The sequence below is a fragment of the Bubalus kerabau genome, chromosome 23 (genome assembly GCF_029407905.1).
Source record: "Bubalus kerabau isolate K-KA32 ecotype Philippines breed swamp buffalo chromosome 23, PCC_UOA_SB_1v2, whole genome shotgun sequence".
Taxonomy (NCBI): domain Eukaryota; kingdom Metazoa; phylum Chordata; class Mammalia; order Artiodactyla; family Bovidae; genus Bubalus; species Bubalus kerabau.
In genome coordinates, this window is record NC_073646.1 from 40,521,925 (window position 1) to 40,543,181 (window position 21,257).

At 60.4% G+C, this 21,257-nt stretch overlaps 1 protein-coding gene across 1 annotated transcript in view; it reads right to left on the reverse strand.

The window, feature by feature from the left end:
- The window catches only part of SDK1 (sidekick cell adhesion molecule 1), a 744,542-nt gene that overhangs the window by 44,098 nt on the left and 679,187 nt on the right, over positions 1 to 21,257 (reverse strand). The window contains exons 29-35 of the mRNA XM_055561902.1: positions 19,196 to 19,390; positions 17,701 to 17,902; positions 12,598 to 12,701; positions 10,277 to 10,347; positions 3,312 to 3,447; positions 2,085 to 2,144; positions 22 to 123 (exon numbers count right to left, since the gene is read on the reverse strand). Of these exons, the coding sequence (XP_055417877.1) occupies positions 22 to 123; positions 2,085 to 2,144; positions 3,312 to 3,447; positions 10,277 to 10,347; positions 12,598 to 12,701; positions 17,701 to 17,902; positions 19,196 to 19,390 (870 nt within the window). The remainder of the gene's footprint in view (positions 1 to 21; positions 124 to 2,084; positions 2,145 to 3,311; positions 3,448 to 10,276; positions 10,348 to 12,597; positions 12,702 to 17,700; positions 17,903 to 19,195; positions 19,391 to 21,257) is intronic.

Here is a 21,257-nt window from a genome sequence, read left to right on the forward strand (position 1 = left end):
TGAGTTCCAGGCAGGACTCACCGGCCTCGCCAACGAAGACCTCCACAGGCGCGCTGGCCGGGCCCTCGCCGATGACGTTGTAAGCCGTCAGGACCACTTCGTAGCGCCGGTATTTCTTCAGATCTGCAAGGGTGAGGGGACAGGGTCAGCAGGCAGGAGCCCCGCCATTTCTTAGAAAGCTCCCTCTGTGACCAGTGCCCCCTGGGGGGACAAGGGAGCCCTTTCTTGCAGAGAGAAGCCTGTGAGGGGCTGGCCACCCTCCGTCCAGCAGTGCCCCCTACCCACCCGGCAGTGCCCCCTACCCACCCGTGACCCTGGTGAGGCAGTCACGGCCGTCCTGCATTCGGGGCAAGGTGGCAACAAGCTCCTCGTCTAAGGGAGCGAGTCCAGGACACAGAGCCTGACCTGGGCCTGCCTTCTGGTCCGGAACCTCTCCTGGAGAGGAAGAGCGGACAGAGCAAGACCCTGGCGCCGCTCGACCACGTGGGCCAGTCCTTGACCCCTTCTGTGACGTGATGGCGGGAGGGCCTGGGGGTCACATTCACTGACCTCTGCAGAGTGGGGTCCTCTCTGGGAGGTACGGTTTGCAGGGACCATGCGCTCAGGCGGTCAGACACATACGTGGGGCCTTTGGACAGTTATGTGACTGGGAGAACCTTCCAGAAAGTTCTGGCTTAAAAAATCAGCCGTTCCCACCACATCGAGTAGTGCAGAGCTTGTGTGTGGCTGCCTGGCCTGCATGATGGACTTGGCATCTCATGCCCTTTTCTTCCCAGGACGTGGCCATTCAGACCTCACAGGCCTTGGTTTGCCAACATAGATACATTTAATGCCAAGATCCTGCCCCCGTGGTCAAGCTCTGCTGCTGAGAAACCACCAGACGGCTTCAGCTCAACTTGGGGCCTCGTGTGATTGCCAGGAATCCACAGAGACGCACCAGAGTGGACGCCGGCGTGTGGCCCGGGCCCCCCTTCCATGCTTCCTAACCCGAGACTGAAAGGCCTGGGCGGAGACCCGGGGAGGGAGCCCTCGTCACTGGGGCCGGCCTGCACTTGACTCTTCACCCGACCTCTTGGAGAGGCCACCTCTGGGAGACGCCCGGCCCAGGAGGGACTCGGTGGAAAGACGAGGAGGCAGTGAGGTGGGGAGGGGGCAGGCGGGCCGGCCCGCGATGGATGATGGCGGAGCTTCGGGGGGAGGGCACGGCTCCGTGAACCCCGCCCCCGCTGCCGGGCTGGTTGGCTGTCCCGGGTGGTGGCCGGGGCGACGGGGGACGAGCTGGCAGAGCGCTGGCACCCGCGGGGCCTGGCAAGGCTGGCTCTTCCTCCCCTCCATTACCCGCTTTCTGATCCAGCGACCTCTGCACTGGACTGAACTGCAGCTTGGTCCCTGAGTCTTGCACTCGGTCACTGAAACCCACCCTGGCTGGAATCCAAGGGGCAGCACCATGATTTGATAAGGAGAGAGGCCGGATGGACAAGCGCTGGACATGTGCGTGCGATGTCTGCCCCCCACCCCGAGAGGAGAGAGACCCTGACGCTGCAGTGAGGAGGACGCTAGGCCTGAAGCCAGCAGACACAGAGGGGCCTGCTGGGTGATTGCCCTGCTGCGAGGTCCCTGGAGGGGTCGGGGTCACAGAGACAGGAAGGTGGGGGTGGGCGCCCGGGGTGGGGCTGGGGGAGGTGGGGGGGCGTCTGTGTTTAGTGGGGCAGAGTCTCAGGTGGGGGGTGAGAGGGCTCTGGAGGCGGGCGGTGGGGACGGGTGCACGGCAGTGTGTGCACGTAACAGGGTGAAGGTGGTAAATCCACAGCTCAAAAGGGGGCTAAAAACAAGCCGACAGCGTCAGAGAAGAGCGCTGCCCCCTGACTTTCTGTCCCAAACTCCGAGAACGGCTGTTGGGAACCCTGCCCAGCCTGTGTTTCTAGAAACTCCCTTTCGGTGGTTCTGGCCCATCACGCATTTTAGTGGGACGGGGTGGGGGGCTCCAGGAATGAGAGCTGGGAATCTGAGCTGGTCTTCACTCGGTCTGCCAAGAGGCTGAGGGGCACTGCCCAGCTGCGCCAGCTGGGCGCGGAGTCACTCACGTGTTAGCTCGTAGGTCGTCTCGGTGGAGCTGCTGTTGACGGTCTTGAAGCTGCTCTGGGCTGTGAGGGGCGAGCAGACAGGCCGTCAGTGTGGGGACAGCCGGCGCCAGGACGGGCCGCAGACGTGGAAGGAGGCCTGGCCGGGAAGCCGCTCTGCCTCCAGAGTGGCCACCACACGCCCATCTGCTCACCGGGACCCCCGCAGAGCCTCCTGAACCAGCCAGGCCCCCGGCCCACGAGGGGGAGGAGTGTCTCCCCTCTGATTAAACGGATCTAATTGGCATCTGGCAAAATGTAGTGCAAAGCGGCACTGGGGGCCACAGGACTGGCTGGTCCCGGGGCAACCGCGTCTGGTCACGTGCTCAGCTGAGTGCCCCAAGCCGGCGGGGACGACCAGCCGACAGTGAGCAGGTGCACAGACCCCCGCACCCCCTTATTCCAGGGTGTGTGTGACTCAGCCCAGAGGGACAGTCACGGCTAGCTGGGCGTCGACAAGGGGCACCGGGGGAGACGCTGCGAGTGGGGGTCTCAGCGGAGCCAGGTCCTCCCCTGGTGGGCTCAGGGCCAAGCTGTAGCCCCTCGCCGACCCCAGAGGGGCACCGGGGGCCGAGCGCAGTGCATGTGACCCGCACAGAGAGGCCCAGGCAGAGCCGGACCCGGTGCCCTGGCCGCCCTGCCCCCGCCCCCACCACGCGGGTGCCAGGGGCCCAGGTGTCTTCTCTGATGGTGCTGGGGGGCATCTCTTAGCCTTCCCCCCACAGAGAGCAGAAGGGGACAGTGGCTCAGGGCAGATGAGCAGGGAGAGGGAGGCCGGGGCTCCACAGGCCCCAGCACCCCAGGCCTGCTCGCGTGGGGCGGCACTGCTGTCTCTGGAGGCCCGGCTACTCCTCCTCCAGGGCATACAGGCCCCCACGGCTTGGCCCCACCCTGGCCGGCTGACCCCTGCCTCCCCCCACTGAGCTGTGCCGGGCCCTGCATCACCCTCTTCCTCTCATGTCCTCCGTGACATCCTTTTTACCCCAACAGCCCCCTCAGATGGCTCCTCCTCCAGGCAGCCTTCCTGGGTGCCCTCGCTGTGCCCTGGACATTTTACACTGTCGGAGTTCTGGGGAGGGGGCAGAGCTGCACCCCCTCCGGCCCCCACGGCTGTTCCCAGCAGGCCTGGGGTGGGCAGACATGGTGGTTATGGGAACCTCCCTGCATGGGGTCCAGGGGCGGGGGGCTCACCTGTGAGCTCGGCCCGCAGAGCCGAGGGTGTCTTGAGCATCTTGGACTCGGTGGCGGGGGCCGCCTCGTACTCCAGCTCGCGGTAGTAGATCCGGTAGCCCTGCAGGAGGCCGTTCAGGCTCTCGTCCCTTGGGGGCTGCAAAGACAGCATGGTCAGGGGCCTGGCTGCATGCTGGCTGGCTGCGTGGAAAGGCGGGGCGTCACTGGTTCAAGACAACTAGAGGGCCCTTGGTTGTTGGCAAGAGGACAGGCAGGTGTCCCACTGATGAGGAATGATGGGGTCCAGGGACGGAACCCAGGCCTCCTGGTCCTGTGTGCGTGGACATGGCCGTGTCTCCCTGTCCAGCCCAGACACCCGAGCCCCAGGGCTGGGGCCGGAGACTGTGGCCCAGGTCACAGATGGAGAGGAAGCTGCCTATTCCCGGCAGACCCAGAACTGAAGGCGGCCGTGGATGCGGCCTAGCCCTGCGTCATCCACCACCGTCCCTTCAGTCCCCAACCCTCCCATCCACCCGGGCTTATGGCCGTCTCGCTGGGACCCTCATTGACCCCTCTGCATGCCAGGTGGCCCCCCCTGCCTGACAGGCGTAGGGCTAGAACACCCACTGCCACCTCAGCTGGCGTGAGAGCGGCCGACGGTGGGGCAGGGCCTCGTCTGACTCCTAAGAACCCAGCGGAAGGCAGCTGACGGGCGGCTCGGAGACGAGGTCGGATGGTGGGAGAGTCTGAGGCTGTGTGCGAGCCCAGGACCTTGTAGCCGCTTCCCTCTGGGTACCGCCGCTGCTCAGGGAGGGCCCGGCCCGACTTCCCCTCCCGCTTTGGCTGGTTTCTGTTGATTAGTGAGCCTGGGGAGGGCATCCCCAGCTGGGTGACAGGTCTGTCTGTGGAAGGAAGGCCATCCCACTCCACGTGGAACCCCAATAAGGCCACGACACTCACCCCAGTGCTGGGGGCTACGGGCTCTGCTCCCCCCTCTATGGTCCTCAGCAGGTCAGGACCGAACCTCCCAAACTGCAGCTGGACAGATGGACCAAGAGCGTGCTGGTGCCCGAGTGGACGCCACAGCTACTGGACGAAAGCCCCCCGTTGTGGGTTGAACTGTGCCCCCCTAGGAGACATGCTGAGTCCTAACCGCTGGTCCCTGCAAAGTGACTTCATCCGGATTCGGGTGTCTGCAGACGTAATCAAGTTAGGAAGAGGGCACCGGTGGAAGGGAGCACTCTAAGGCGATGGCAGGCTTCCCAGAGGGCAGTTCCATTCTATTTGCCCAGGTCTTTAACGCAGCAATCACACGTCCAGAAACTGACCCCACATGGAATCTCAGATGTGCACAGTCCTGAGATCTACAAACATGAGACTGGTACTAACTCCCCCAACCCCTCAAAACGCCAAGACCAATCCTCTCCAGGTCTTTTCAATGCCACCAAGACAACAGGATGGCCTTCGAGCTTGAAGGGCGCGGACAGTAAGATTGCCTGCAAACAAATTGGCAGACTTGGGACTCGTGAACACCACCAGGTGATATGATAATTGATTCACACGGGCACCTAGATGCTCAGCGTGATGGATCATGAAGACAAAACACATTTTAAGAGGCAATATAGAATCTAGCAATTATTTAACAAATGCTGAGACTAGAAAAAGACCCAAAGATTCTTATAAGATGAGGACATTTGGACACAGAATGTCACGCGAAGGCAGAGGTCGGGACTGAAGGAAGCGTCTAGAAGCCAAGGAGCGGTAAGGCCTGCCGCGGCTGCCAGAGGCTGGGAAGAGGCAGGCAGCAGGCTTCCCTGTGTCTGCAAAGTCAGCTACCACCTTGACCTTGGACTCTGGCCTTTGGAACTGTGGGAGGGCAGGGTGCCCGGTTCTAGGCGCTCTGCTGTCCACACTTGCACCCTTCAATTTTCAGTCCCTGAACCCGGGCAGCACTGGGGGGACCCGGATGCTCAGGGAAGTCTGTTCTCCGTGACCTCTGGCCGCTCTCGGTCCCAAACTCGGGACCCCTGCAGGAGGGGACAGCTCTCTGCCCTCACACTCGCCAGTGGGCAGCGCACACAGCAAGGGCGCTTCCTCCCACGAGCCGGAATCACCACGTTTTCACCACGAGAGCCCAGGGGTTTGCAGGGTGGGTCTGCCGCAGCCCCCAACGTGCTCTCCCGCCACTTCTGAGTCCTTGGACCCCCCCACCCCCCATCCCCGCACTGAAAGCGCTGTGGCTGGTCATTCTTCCCATCAGACGCAGACACTCAAGCCTGGGAAACCGGAGTGGACTCGCCACGTCCTCAGGATCCATGTGCATCCCTCTGGTCAGAGGAGCCCAGCAAGCCCACCCGGACGACACTGGACTGCTAAGCATCACCTTCACAAACACTGAGAAACCAGACAGTCGTGTGAGTCGCTCTACTGCCAGATTCTCTCTCCTGTGCGGGTCTGGGACCGGACCCCATATTTCCAGGGTATCAGTGCTCGCTCCGCTCTCCTGACGCCCACAGGTGGAGACATCTTTAAACTCACCTCACGGTTGTAGAACTAACGATCTGAGAGTGAAGGTGGACCCATTCAGATGCCCGCATCTCCTGGATGGGGCAGGTGACCGGCCAGGCACGCAGGGTCCCCGAGGCACACGCCCGTCCGGCCGGGCCCCAGGCTGAACCATGACACTGACCACTTCCTCCAGCAGCGAGCCTGCTGCCCTCTGCCCCAACCATTCCCCAAACGAGGCCTCAACCGACCAGAGCGCTAGGAACTCGGGGAGCTGTGTGCTGTCAGGAAGGGAGGTGAGAACAGGGCTGAACCCTGGGGGCCTGCCTGGGGGGGCAGGAGAGAGGATCTGTTTCTTGTTGCAGTTCCTAGTTTATTCTGCCCTTTTCTTTCCTACCGATTTTGATGGACAGAACCTCTGTCCCCCGCACTGCAGATTCAGGGACACCCCTGAGCAGGGCACGCCCTGGCATGCTGGGCGGTCCCTATGCTTCCTGTCCAGCCCCGGCCCTGGAGCCTCCCCGCCCTGAGGATGGCAGCGTTTCTGATCTTCTGATACACTTTTTTTTAGATCCCTCCCCCTTGAGTTCATAGGATTGGTTCAGATAGCTTTAAGGGTTTTTGTTTTGCACGACCCTCTGCTATTTAAAAATAGGTTCCACGCGGTAAAGGCAGGCACCGTGCAGCATTTACTGCTAATCGGTGCCACGTGCAAGTCGTGTGCGAGTCTGTGTGTGTAATGCACGCAGGCGCCATCTCCTCCTAAGGACGGACGCCACAGTCGGCCACTCCGACCCTAGCCCTGGGTTTCTTACTGGCCACAGCTGGGACACGTTACAGCCCCCACTCCTAGGCTTCCTTCAAGCACACCTATCACAACACGTAAGAGAAAGTTTATTTCACCCCCTTCTTAAAAAAATACAACAGATGGAAAAGTTGGAAAAGTCTACCCGTGAGAATAAAAGGAGAGACGTTTTCCCACATGACACCTAAGCCGTGCAGAGAAGGTCCGAGTTCAGTGACGCGCTCCCCACCGCCCTTCCCAAGTGAGGCTCAGCGGTCGCAGGGCCTCTGACCCTCTGGGTCCCAGGCTGCCCGCAGCTGTGACCCCTGAGGGAGGGTCCTGCCCCATAAGTCCCCCTGCAGTGAAGGCGCCCGGCTGAGGCCCCCGGGAGGTCAGCGGAGCTCCTTGCTGCAGAGGGCCCTGCCTGCACCCCAGCCCTGCCTCTAGTGCCAAGACCGGCTCCGCAGGCTGATGAGGTGCCCTGAGCTGCGACGTAAGTGTCTTAAGTGCTTCACCCTGCCTTCCGCAAATCGGAAATTCCACCAGCCGGTCCGCAGGGGCCTGGGGTGTTTTTGCAGTTTTGGAAAAGGGGCCCTTGTTAAAGTGCCTGTGACCTGGTTGGAGTGCACTGGCCTTGACCCCCCACTCCATCAGGCGGGAAGAGGACAGAGAGCTGGGGCTCGAAGGACTCCCACCATGAGCCTCAGTCCTGACCGAGTGCCAGGGGTCAGGCTGGGACCAGCTCAGTGGGCCTTCCCAGACAGGGTGGGCCGTGGGTGGGGGGACCCGGGGCTGGGGAGGGTCCACACGGAGTCCCGGGTCTCAGGGTGAGCCGGAGGCAGAGTGGAACTTCCACTGCCATCGTCCTGGGGCCCAAGCCTGGGACTTCCCACCACCTCTGTTCCCTGGAGCCCAGAGCAGGGGTCCCTCTGATGCCTGCTGGACTGAGTCCATGGCTCAGCGGGCACGGGAGGCCCTAGAGAACCAGCTCTAGGCGCCTGCCCTTGAAGCCCAGCACCTGTCACACCTGAGCCTGCATTCCTGCGGACGTGCCACCGGATAATGACCTGCCTGCCCTGACGGGTGGGGGGCGGGGACCGGCCATCCTGTCACCTCCCACCTCCCTCCGGCTGCTCCCCTCCCGTCTTCTCACTGAGGCCTGTGGACCTCACAGCAGGGAATGGAGGCTCTGGGTGCTCAGAGCCCGGCGCCGGAGCCGGTCCTCACAGACGACAGAGCGGGTGGTGAGAAAGGAGCAAAGGCCAGGATGTCCCAGAGAGGCCAGGCCCCTGCGTCCCCTCTGACCAGGGGCTGCACCACACTCTTGGGAAGGCGCCCTGCACAGCCAAGTCCCCCTCCCCGAGTCCACTGCACATGATGCAATCTGTCCCTTGGGATGTTAATTTTTCTAGAAAACAGCCTCAAAATCCACTCAGAGAAGAGGGGACCAGAGAGGAAATGCATGTGAGTCACAGATTGTGTGACCCGCTGGAGGTTTCAGAACAGCCAGCTTAAGTGTGGTCAATTCAGAGACATGAATGCCCAGTATGAGCTGCACTCAGTGTGAACACAGAGCCACCGCTGTCTAGAATATTCGCACAAATCCTCAGATTCCAACAGCATCGGACCCCGAAAGGCACAGATTGACCATCCCGCTCAGGTCAGTTCAGCCCCGTCGCTCAGTCGTGTCCGACTCTTTGTGACCCCATGGACTGCAGCATGCCGGGCCTCCCTGTCCATCACCAACTCCCAGAGCGTGCTCAAACCCACGTCCATCAAGTCAGTGATGCCATCCAACCATCTCATCTTCTGTCGTCCCCTTCTCCTCCTGCCTTCAGTCTTTCCCAGCATCAGGGTCTTTTCAAATGAGTCAGTTCTTCGCATCAGGTGGCCAAAGCATTGATGTTTCAGCTTCAACATTAGTCCTTCCAGTGAATACTGAGGACTGATTTACTTTAGGACTGACTGGTTTGATCTCCTTGCAGTCCAAAGGGCTCTCAAGAGTCTTCTCCAACACCACAGTTCAAAAGCATCAGTTCTTTGGCACTCAGCTTTCTTTAGAGTCCAACTCTCACATCCATACATGACTACCGGAAAAATCACAGTTTTGACTAGACGGACTTTTGTCAGCAAAGTAATGTCTCTGCTTTTTAATATGCTGCCTAGGTTTGTCATAGCTTTTCTTCCAAGGAGTAAACGTCTTTTAATTTCAAGGCTGCAGTCACCATCTGCAGTGATTTTGGAGCCCACGAAAATAGTCTGTCAGTGTTTTCATTGTTTCCCCATCTATTTGCCATGAAGTGATGGGACCGGATGCCATGATCTTAGTTTTTTGAATGTTGAGTTTTGAATGTTGATCATCCTACTAAGAGGAATCAAATCTGATGGACGGCCCATTCAAGTGGGCCAGTGGCCTTGGAATTACAGGCAGTGCTTGCGTTTTTAAACAAATTACTAAAAAAGAAGATTTACAGGTGAAACATTCTGTTTGGAATGCAAATCTATATTTAAACGTTGTCCCTTTGTTCCGTTGGCTCTGATTCAGTAAATTACTCATAATTTTAATTATACTTCAACTGCCTGGCAGTTGACAGGCATTTATTTCCACAATGCATCATACTGACCACCTCCTGCTCAGGCTTCTTGCGATTAGTTTCTCCTGCTGGGCTCTGAAGGGCGACAGCTGATGGACAGGCACACCCAGCGCCTTCCGTGCAGCTCTCGCCGCCTCACAGGGCATCTGGGACTGAGCGCTCGCAGCCCAGGGGCTGGAGGCGGGAGGGCTGGGCTGACAGCCAGCACCGCATCCACAGCTGCCTGTCGGGAACGGCTGAGGTGCCACAGCCCCGAGCCAGACCCACGTCTGAGACCAAGCATGTACCCGGCAGAATTCAGCACCACCCGGAAGACCATCTGCGCTTGGTCAATTGTGTTAGTGGAGAGTGGGAACTGGAAGTGCTTGGGACCTTCAGTTTCCATGTTGAATGTTCCCCGTCTCCCACCAGAGATCCTGATGGAAGTCAGGGGTCTAACGGGCCTTGGATCAGAGACCTCACAGTGGCCTCAGAGGGGACCTTGGAATCCTTGTTTTTACAGAGGAGGAACCTGGGGTCAGAGAGGCTTCTGGGGTCAGAGTCTTGCTATGGCAAACTGGCCCGCAGGCCGAGCCCAGGCCCTGTCCCTCTCCCAGGGCCCAGAGGGCCACTCAGCCGTGGCTCCCCCGGGACAGCCGTCAGAGCCCAGCTGAAGTCTCCTGGGTCCCCATCCAGTTTCAGCACTCCAGGGAGGCTGGAAAGTGCAGAATGCCACAGCAGTGAGCTCCCAGTTCACCGGGAGGACACTTGGAAATGTCTTTTGTTCGCACTGAAAGGTTCCCGTTACCCCGAGGAGCTGCCACTTAGCAACACAGAAGAGGGGAAATGGCCTGGGATGACTCGGCCACCGGATGGGCTGTGCGCTGGGCCCACCTGGCCGTTCTGCTGACCGCCCCCCACCCCAACACACCAAGCTCCGGTTCACTCTGCAGGTCACCACGGTGCTGGACTTCCCCCCTTGGAGGTCACACTCACACCACGGCCCTGCACGGTGCACCAGCCGGACTCTCCAGCCCAACGCAGGGTCGGCCGGGTGCCCTCTGAGCGAGCTCGCTGCTGCAGGAGCGGGGTTCACAGAGCACCGTGGGGTCCCCGGGCCTTACCTGCCACTGGATCAGAACAGACGAGGTGGTGCGTGGTGTCACAGACACGGAGCGTGGGGGCTCCCCGGGTACTGGAAGTAAGAGAGAAGCAGCAGGGGTTAGACGTCGAGCTCGGCCCGGCACTCCTGGGCCCGGTCCCCGCCCGCTCTCAACCAGCCAGCACGCGGCCCCCTCCTCCCTGGGGACGCCCTTCCTCCGCCTGCCAGCCTGTGTCCAGGAGAGAGGGACCTCATCCTGGACCACCTCCCCGACCTCACCTCCCATGGACCCGCCCCACTGGACGCACGCACAGCCTGGGTCTCTTCACGGCTGAGGCGCCCGGAGTGCCCCTGCAGTTCCCTGATCTCCTCCCCAGAGGAGGAGGGGTGGCATTCTTTTGGGGTACGTGGGTCAGAGCGACTTCTGAACAGGACACATGAGCAAGCCAGGCCCAGGGCCCTTGGCTTTAAACATGGACCTGACTGTCAGGAAAGGGGCGTGATTCCGGGGGCTGGGGAGCCTCTGGCCCGGCCTGGGGCCTGGTGGTGACCCGGTGCTGCTCCAGCTTGACCCCGCCCTGCTCTCTAGAGCATGTGTCACGTCCAGCAGGCCCTGCCCCACCCTCCACCACGTCTGCCCCTGCCGGGCCTGAGCGGCCCGCTCCCAGCGGACGGACTGGCCTTCTCACAGTGGCCCCGCTGTGACACCCCGAGACCCGACACAGAGTCAGTGTTCAGAAACGGGCTTTGAGCAGAAGGATTTAGGGCCTCTCCCCACCCGCCTCATCTGTGTGCCCTGCACCCCCAGCCTGCTCCTTACTCCGACTCAGCTGCTCCGAGTGACCCCTGCACCCTGCAGGCTTCCCCGTCCTCTGGGCCCAGGCCAGGGACGGGCCCATGCTGGCCACACTCCAGGCCCCCCGCCCCAGGGGCCGCTCTCTACCCTGCCCCTCTGACCTCTGGCTGTTCCGGCTCAAGGCCCTGACCCAGCGTTCCTGCCCACGTGGGGCGGGCTCAGTATTCTCAGGATAAGAGACCCTTTCCCAGCAAACCATCTGCACGCTCCCAAGCCCCTCCCCCAGCACTGGCCCCAGCCCTGGGGTCAGCCTGGCCTGTCCTCTCCCCTGAGAGCTGGACTCAGAGACATGGGACGAAAACACAAGGCCAACCCATTGCAAAGAGAAACTGGAGTCTCGAAAAGGAAGATGAAGAGGTGATTTGAACATGAAAGGGCTGAGAGAGGCCCCCTTCTGACCGACATGTGAGGGGCAGCGGGTGGGCGCCCCTCTCCCACGGACCAGCTGCTGGGTTTTTTCCTTCTAAGAACTACCGCTCAGGCAAGGCGCTAATGCAGGAATACAGGGGACGCCACAGGGGACAAGCGCCGCTTCTCCAGATCCGGGGCCCGCCCTTCCTCCCCGGCCTCCCGCCTACGGGGTCGGGGGGCACCTCTCCGGTCAGGATCATGGGGCCCTGGCGGCCTGACCTTGGCGAGTTCAAGAGCCAGTAAGGCCCCGGACCCCGCGGCTGGGCCCTCAGGGCAGGAGGCCCCGACTCCCCGGGCTACAGAAGAGCAGAGCTGAAGCCCGGAGGCCTGGTGTGACCGTGGGGATGGGCTGGTTTGAAGGCGGCTTCACTGCTGAGTGAAGCGGGGAAGGGGGAGCTCAGGGCGGGCCTGGGGATCGTCACAGAGCACCGCCCAGTGAACTGAGGGTCCAGGTCCGCCGCCTGGGCTCCGAGCCTCAGCGTTGTCGTGCAGCAGCCGTGCTCTGTCCTGAGCGCCTGCCTGTCTGCTGGGTGGGCCTGAGGACCCCTCCTCCCTGTCCTTCCGGGCCTGGTCTCACTGCCGATGGCCAAGCAAACTCACAAGGGATCTTCAGGCCCAATTCCTCTGAGCAGAACCAAGCAGGGGTGGGGTGGGGGGTAGGGACCTGGAGCTTTCAGGGGGTCTCTCTGCCATCACTTCACTGTGCATTTGTCAAGCAGCAAAACCGGGATGGCTCATGAATGAGAAAAATGGGGAAAAGCTCTTACAATCCAGCTACCCCACGGCATCTATCTTTAATGACCCTATAAATTATTCAATGTCAGGGATGCTAATGGATCATCGGGTTTGGAAGCTAATCAAAGAAACGTCCCTCCATTTGGAAGCCCTTGAAGTCTGATTTACGGCCCTGAGCTGTGCAGGGGCACCAGCTTCTGCTGCTAATTGAACCCCACTGCCCATGGTCGCTCCCCGGCTCCCTTGGGTGACCCCTTCCTGGTTCAAGGTGGGAGCGGGCCTCTCTAGGAACCCAGGTTTCGGGGTGCACAGGCAGCAGCGGAAGTGGGCCCGTTGCTCACCATCCTGCAGCGTGGTGACCGCCTCTGTCTCGGCGCTGAAGTCGCTGTCCCCAATGTCGTTGGTGGCCTTCAGACGCAGCTTATAGGAGGTAAAGGGCCTCAGCCTGAAACACAGAAGAGACCTGTGACCATGGAGCCCCTCCCCTACTGGGGGGGCCCCCAGGAGGGGGCGTTCTGGGGCTGCATCCCCCAGGCAGCAGTGAGCTGGCCCAGGACTGCTGGGGAGCAGCCCCCAGCCCCCAGTGCTGGTTTGATGATCAGTCTAGGGGGACAGGAGATTCAGGGAGGGGGAGGAGGGGGCGCAGAACTCCCGGTGGGGATGGAGCTTAGGCTCAGGGCTCCTGGGGGAGGAAGCCACCTCCTGTAATTAGAGACACTTTCGTGCGTGCACAAATTGCTGCTCTCCAAGGAGCTGGAGGATTCCTCCAGAGGCGCTAATTACCTCGAGCTCTGGCCCACTCCCCTCCCCGCTCCCCCAGGGCTCCCGCCTGCAGCTCCCGTGACCTGGGGCTCTAGGGTCTGCCCTGGCCTCCTCCCTCCTAGCCAGCCAGGGTACCCAGCGCTTGACCAGCACGACCCTCTCTAACCCCCAGGGTGGCTCTGCAGGGTGGAGCGGTCAGGATTCCCAGGTCATGAGGAGGGGACAGAGGCCTCTGCCCTCTGCAGAGACTGGTCAATGGTTGGGGTGGGAAGATGACTCTCCTTTTAAACAACCCTAAGTAAAACGGGTTGTTAGGAGTCAGACACGACTGAGCGACTTCACTTTATTTTTTCACTTCCATGCATTGGAGAAGGAAATGGCAACCCACTCCAGTGTTCTTGCCTGGAGAATCCCAGGGACAGGGGAGCCTGGTGGGCTGCCATCTATGGGATCGCACAGAGTCAGACACAACTGAAGCGACTTAGCAGCAGCAGCAGCAAGTAAAACCAAGATGATGTTGACCGCCCACAGTGAAATGATGTCTCCCCTCGACCCATGGAAGAGACTTTAGGGACACGAATGCACTTCTTGGTGCCACCACCTCGGGCTTCCTCTTTCCCTTCCATCCATCCACCCACCCAAGTTGTCCGGATCCACGGGGGTCTTGTGTGCCCAGCACAGGGCCACACCAACAACCAAGGCTTCAGATGGACTCATCTGCACCGAAGAAACACACACCTTTGCCACGTCCCTGGGGACACCTCCCACTCACCCCATTCAGCAGCTACTGCTACTCCTGCTCACAAGGAGCCGATGTGGACCCCTCCTCCCCCTTCCCTCTGCCTCAGGTGGTGGCCCTGTCATCCTCTCTGTTTCCTGGACCCAAACATCCCAGGTGATTCTAGGTGCTCCCTCCCTGTCCCTTAGTCCAGACCGCCTCCAGGTTTCCTCACCTTGGTCTAAGCACAGCCCTCCTGCCTCAAACCAACCCTGCCTTCTTGCTTCCCATCTGACCTGTAAACCATTGGTTTTCGAACTGAGGACCAAGGAACCCTGAAACTCTAAGGAACCCTCTGGGGGACCAGGGTCTCCACTCCACCTGTGTCAATCAACAGCTGCTCCTCATGCATCTGGTTGGTAATGGTTTCTGGGAAACACTTCGTTTAGAGAAAGGATTCTGCTATCTTGAAACACTGAGGACCATTTTTGGAAGCCGTGATCAGAAAGCTTTCCTCTCCCTTTGTTTTCATATCTTCTCCTGCGTGAGACCTCCTGCGGTGGCTCTCTGTGAGTTCACACTTGCAGGGATGCTCTTGCACCACTGGCCGGGCCTGGCGCCAGGCGGTGCTGAGTGAACACTCGCTAGAGGGACGACTGCAGGGGGACGTTATCTGCCCCGGAGGTTTCTCGGGAGGGTTGAAAAGAGGACGCGTGAAAGCCACGCAGGCTGGGGACGTGGTGGGGGCCCCGGAAGCGACCTTTGTGTTCAGATGCAGCACTTCGGTCACCTGTGCGTGCATGCTCTGTCGCTCAGTCGTGTCGGGCTCTTTGTGACCCCGTGGACCGTGTCTAGTGCGCTCTATTTGGAACACGGTAGTGCACGTGGCTTACCACGTTACATTTAGCACTTCGCTCTTCTCTAAGGATTTTGGGAACTGAGGCCAAAGAGCAAGCTCTTTGAAGACCACCCTTTCTTTCCTGAACTCTGGGGTCTCAGGGAGTCGGGGGCACATCATGGGCAGTGAAGGATGACTTAACAGTTGGATGAGTGCACCCGGGTCTGAGATGGACGGGCTGGGGCTAGGGGACTGGGAATCAGAGCTCCCAGCCTCGCCCCGCGCTGAGCAGACTCCCTTCCTCTAGAGGACCCACGACTGTCCCTGGGGGCCACTGAGCTGCAGGACTTCCTGTCTCAGCAGGAAAGCCCTGCCCGGCGCCTGGAAATAGGCACAGAACGGCTCAGAAGCCATGAAGGGAACAGCCAGCTCACTGCCCTGGAGAGGCAAGAGTGGCTACCGAGCCCAGACGACTGGTCTACCCTCTGCCCCAAGCACTTGTCATCACCACCTCCCTCCTGCCCCCTCGCTCCCGCCGCCTCCCTGCTGACTACAACAAAACTTCCAGGACCACTTGGAAAACGGAGGAGGAACAAACCCTCCGATTTCCCCCAGCTCTGCTCTGTTCACTCCCCCAGGCCTCCTCCAGCCTCGGCTTTGAAGAGGGCCAAGCGGGAATTCCGATTCTGGTCCCACCTCTCCTAACTGGGGCACCTCATTTAATTTCTCTGGAGTCTCACTCGACTCATTTCTGGAAATGGAGGTGATGGTATCTGCACTTCCAGGGGAAGTTCTGTTGCACAGCCTGCCTCGAGAAGTCTGGTCACACAGCAGGTGCTTAATAAATGTTCCTTTCTCTTTCCCGTCTCCCCATAGGCTTCTGGAGAGGGCACGTTCAGAGGACCAGCAGGGCCCATGGTCGCTGGGCATAGCAGCCGTCACCGGAGCCCAGGCGGTCACCGCCCTGTCCCTGAGGGACACCCAGCTGGATGGGAACGTAACCCAGCACCTGGCACAGGGCTCTCGGGAGCCGGGAGAGGAGCCGTGGTCAGCTAGACAAGCAAGGGGCCTCCTCTGCCCTCATAGGAGGTCCTGGCGAGGGCTCTAGACCCACAAAAACGGGGGTACACACTGGTGGGCACCTTGGAGTGTGAGTCCACGGAGTCGGGGCTGAGGGGAAGGACAGAGGTGATGTTGGGTGCAGGGAGCCGGCATATTGCATATTGAGTGAGGATCTGTAATAGCTCAACTGGAATTCTATCACTGCCTGGAGCCAGCGTGAGGCACTCCGCCCATGACAAAGGTCATGAGGAAGGAGGCTCGGCATACGCAAAGGCGGGATCGAGCCTCAGGAGTCCCCCTGGAAATTCTCGAGCATCTACCCCCAAAACCAGAGTCTGCCTACTTTCTGCTTTGTGCTTTCACCTACACCTCTGACTTTACGTGGGGCTGTCTCCCACTACCTCTCTCTGAAAAAAGAGTTAGCTTACAGCTCCAGTTAATAATTCTTGGATGTGACAGTGTTTCAACCTACAAACTCCTTTGGAAATCCTCTAGCCTGCCTGAATGGGTTTTTCTGGCCACATGTGATTGTTCAGAGCCTCCCAACTGTGAGAGGCAGGAGATGTTCTAAACTGCCTAAACACAGATTCCTTTGAGTAGTTAAAAGATTGATTAGAAATTGTATTGGTGAAGGGTTTTTCACTTGTTGGGCCAATGTTTGCTGCTAAGTCTCCATACTCCTTACCTACTGTGTCCTTGGCAGTGTATTGATTGATATAATGGGTGTATAGAAATGTAAAATGCAGCTTTGTCCAATGCTTTTTTGGAGGCTGGTGCCTGACTTTGGAATAATCACCTTTAGAGAAAAATAAGTTTCTTAAAATGTTAACAGGCCTCCGGGCCAGAAGATGATGTCAATCACCTGAACTTTTGCATATGATAAGTTTGCAGGAAGAAAGCCTGGCTTGCTGCATGACTCTACCCCTTCCCCCATTATCCTCTATGCATAACTTAAGGTATAAAAACTACTTTGGAAAATAAACTGCGGGCCTTGTTCACCGAAACTTGGTCTCCCCATGTCGCTCTCTCTTTCAACTTCCGGCTGAGTCTCCATCTGGAGCGCGGAACCCGCCATGCTTGCTAATTATGCCTGGGCTTCTAAGATCCGACCGGGGAGGCCTCAGTGTCTCCTCTCCTTCGGGAGAACGGAAGGACGCCTGCGGCCTACGTAAGTGGTGCAAACTTCTTGTCTTGAAGTTTTATTGGTCTCCCGCGTAAACCAAGCTACTCAGCCTCTTTTCTCCACTGAATTTTCCTACTGAGCTATCCTCATTCTATTACTCTTTATATCTTTGATGAATAAATAATTAAATAGGTCGCCGACGCCGTCCCCGCTTCGAATACCCTGGATCAGCCGGGGCTGGACCCCGGCAGTTGGGCGTCTCCCTGGGGCCGGCCTAGACCACTGCCAACCCCTCAGCCCAGGGCTTATGTCCCAGGGGACCTTCACTCCCCAGGCCTGCCCATCTAGACGGTTCCATCTGGAGGAACCTGGCAGGCAACTTAACGCCCCACAGCCCTCATCTCCTCCACCACAAAGCGGTGTGGCCAAGAGAAGAGGCCGGGTGGGATCAGGACAAAGCGAGCCCAGGGCCTCCTCCCACCCAGTGGTCACCAAATGGCTGGCTCGGGGGCAGCCCTGCTCCTGCCGTCAGCCATCACTGTGGAGCCACGGACGGCAGCAGGCGGAAGAGGTGTGCCTTGCTGACCTGGGCCGGGGCATAGAGGAGGGTTGTCTCCCTGACCATGACTCTGGCCTGTGACATGGTGCCAGAGGCAGGCTGGGCTGCCATCTGTCTCGGGGACTGGGGGGCCTCCGCCCCCGTCGCCTCATTAGATCCTGGAGCTCGGGGGCGGGGGCGGGGCAGACAGAGCTCAGAAGGACAGGTAGGAAGAGGCCGGGGTGGGCCTTGGGACTCCTGGGTCCCAGCATGGGAGGGCCAGCCAGAGGGCAGATGCGGGCTTGCAGTGTGGGTCTCCCTACTGGGAGGGTGGGAGCTGGCGGGGGGAGCTCCGGGCAGGGCCCCCAGGGGCGGGGCAGGGCCCTCCCCCACTTCTTGGTACCTTTCGACGACACAGGCCGTGGCCTCGTGGCTGATGGATGAGGAGTAGGTCTGCCACTGGCCCCTGGGGAGCTCGCGCAGCTGCAGCGTGAAGTACCGGATCGGGGAGGCGCCGTCGCCGCCGGGCACCCACCGCAGACACAGGCTGCGTGCCGTCACGTCGGCCTGGGGCACCTGGAGCTCCCTGGGGGGCGCGGGCCGCTCTGCGACAGAGAGAGCACGCCAGGTCAGGGCCGGGGGCACCTCGAGTGGCTCCGGGGGGGCTTGGCGGCTGCCCGGGGCGCTGGCTGTCCAGCTCAGACGGCCAGCAGGCCGTCATCCACAGCGATGTGAGGGTCCCGGACTCTGGCCGGACCTGGCTGGAGACCCCCGTTTAGTCCCAGAATGCTCCACTCTCAGAGCAGAAACAGGCAGACTGGGGGACCCGCCACGCTCCCCGGGAGCACCGCCAGGCACAGGCATCCTGGATGACTCCTGGGAGCTCCCGGCACCTCCAGGTTTCTGTGGACGCTCTCCCTCTTTCCAATTTTGGGTCAGTGCCTCTTTAACCCTGGTTTGTGCTCCCTGGACATCGACCCGGGCCTGAGACCATAAAGGTTGTGGAGCAGGTGGCCTGGGGGCTGCTCTGAGCCTCTGGGGTAGGGACTGGGGTGCGGGGAGCAGGACTGGGACCCGTTTCTGAGTGGGGGTCACTCGCCTGTCGCCCGGTCTCCTCACCCCATTGACGTCAACAGAGAAGCCCCAAGGGGCAGGAGTAACTGCTGAACTGTGCATCGGGACGAGTGTGGGTTCTGATCAGGACATGCGGGGTGAAATGACGCTGCAGCTGATCGCCGGCCCCACAGGGATGGCCGCTAGGGGCCCGGATCTAACTCCCTTCCCTGAGGCCCACGCTGCGGCCTGAGAGCCCGAGTCCCCTCCTGGGCCCACGGGAAGGGGCCTGGCTCTCCTGGGGCCCTCGCTGAGCCATGGGGGCTGCAGGGAGGCAGGGGCACTTGGGGGCTGGAGGCCGGGGAACAGGGCTGCTCCTGAGGGAGTTCACTCTGCGCCTCAGTTAAGTCACACCAAACCTTGAGCAAACCTGTCCGTTTCCTGCTCCTTCAGCAGGGGCTGCGTGGACCCTGAGGAGGAAAGCAAGAATTGGGGCCTGGGGCTCTTGGTCGCCTAGTGGTGGGGGCTGGCCTAACTGCTTCCCGGGGGCGGGGGGACGGTGAGGAGCGGCAGGGGGCTCTGGCACCTCTGGTGGGAAGGAGGGGAGAAGGGGGGGGGAGGGGCAGTCTCTCTCCTTGTACCCCAGACATCAGGGCTGAGGATGTGGGCCTGTGGCGAGTGTCAGGCTGTGTGGACCAGCTGTGTGTCCAGCTCCAGGAAGGACTCAGGAGGTGCTTAATAAACTCGCAGTTCGCACAGCCACCCCCCACCCCCCACCCCCTGCCCAGGCACACTGGGCCTCTCCCCACTGCTGGCCGACACTGAGTCGGGCCTCTGGGTCTCACCTCTCTTCTCAGTGGTGATGACCGTGGCCTCCAGCGGCTCTCCCCAGCCCTGCCTGGTCTTGGCCGACAGCCGGAAGACGTACGCAGACTCGGGGGCCAGCTCGGTGGCCGTGAACTGCCTCACGGTGGCGCCGACCTCCACGGTGGTGAAGGTGTTGGGGCTGCTGCTGGCCAGGCGGTAGGCGATCTGGTAGCCTGGGGGAGCGGGGCACGAAGACTGCTGGTCAGCCGTACCCGCCTCACAGGGAAGCCCCCAGCCCCTACCCGGGACACCGCCCCGGGTTTCTGTACTGTCTCCCTCTCCCAGGCCGGCATCTGAGCTGCAGGCCGGGCCCTTGAGAGGAAAGCCAGGCCCAGGATGAAAGGGGCCTTGGGGCGCTAGGCCCCCTCTGCATCCTTTGCAGAACTTGACGCGAGCACAGCTACCTCCTCCCCATGGCCCGGCCCGGAGGATGCTCGGAAGCAGCACAGAGGGTGGTGCCTTCTCTGCCCCCGCCACCACCTTCTAGAAGATCTGTCCTCGACCCCCAAGGGTCTCCCTGCCTGGAGCACCCTTCTCCCCGGAGTAGGCCGCCCTGGAGGCACTCGCGCCTGTGCTCAGACCCCGTGTGTCTGCTGTCTGTCTGTCTGCACACCCCTCTTCCTCCTGCCACCCCAGCGCTCCTGCTCCCCAGAAGCCTCACCCCCGTGGCTCTGAGCAGGTGGGGTGGGGGGCTCCCCCAGGGACAGCTCTCCCCGCAGTCAAGGAAGCGGGAGGGGGCTTGCACATCAGCTCCAGACGGGCCCTCAGCTCGGACCGTCTCTCCGAGTGCCCTGATCATCAAGGGTCCATGGCTGCTCAAAGTCACGTCACTAAGGACCAGGCCTCCCCGAAGACCAGGCCCTGCCAGGTCCCTCTGCTGGCATCTAAAGCGGCAGAGGACTTGCAGACCCAGCTCTGAGACACCCGGACACCTGGTGTCTGGAAAAGGAGGGCAACATGGTCAGCGCGCCCACCTGGGTGAAGCCCTCCTCCTGCATGCCCGGCAGTATGCGCCCCCTTGGTGGGAGCATCACCCTCCCCCTTGCTCCCTCAGCCCCCCTTGCCTGTCACACCGTCCTGATCAGTTACGTCATTGCTCTCCTTCTCCCCGTTATGCTGTAGAACATGCACATCTCTTCTCTGTTAACCCCCAGCTCTCTTCTGAAGCTCAGCCACTGCTGCCAGAGTGATGTAAGCTGCCTTCCCACACCAGCTCCGACCTCAGGGCTTCTGCTCCAGTCTTCATGTGTCGTATTATTATTTGTACATTGTCGGGATTTGCAAGGAGACTGAGGCGCAGGGTGAGGCCTGTGTTCAGCAGGTTTAGAGGGGCACCTGGGGAGATCAGATGTGGGGGGCGGGCAGCACCATCCACGCGGGCACATGGTTCATCCACAGCAGCTACAGCAGGTCTCATAGGGGACGGGGGAGGGGGGGGGGCTCTGTGATTGGACACAGCCAATGACCCGTGTCCACCTAGCCACCGGAGGAAAGTCAGCCTGTGCCCCGTACGAAAGTAGCTGAACTACGGCAAGGAATTAAGGAAAGGTATTCTGCAAAGAATTGATGCTTTCGAACTGTGGTGCTGGAGAAGACTCTTAAGAGTCCATTGGACTGCAAGGGGATCCAACCAGTCCATCCTAAAGGAGATCAGTTCTGGGTGTTCATTGGAAGGACTGATGTTGAAGCTGAAACTCCAATACTTTGGCCACCTGATGCGGAGAGCTGACTGCTTGGAAAAGACCTTGAAAGATTGAGGGCAGGAGGAGAAGGGGACGACAGAGGATGAGATGGCTGGATGGCATCACCCACTTGATGGACATGGATTTGGGTGGACTCCAGGAGTTGGTGATGGACAGGGAGGCCTGGCATGCTGCAGTTCATGGGGTTGCAAAGAGTCGGACATGACTGAGCGACTGAACTGAACTGATTCTGCCAAGACAAACCGAACTTTACGACCAAACGCCAAGACTACAGAGGCTGACACAGACCACCAAGAACATGATCAAACATAATATTTTAAAGACCTCAAGTGGGAGG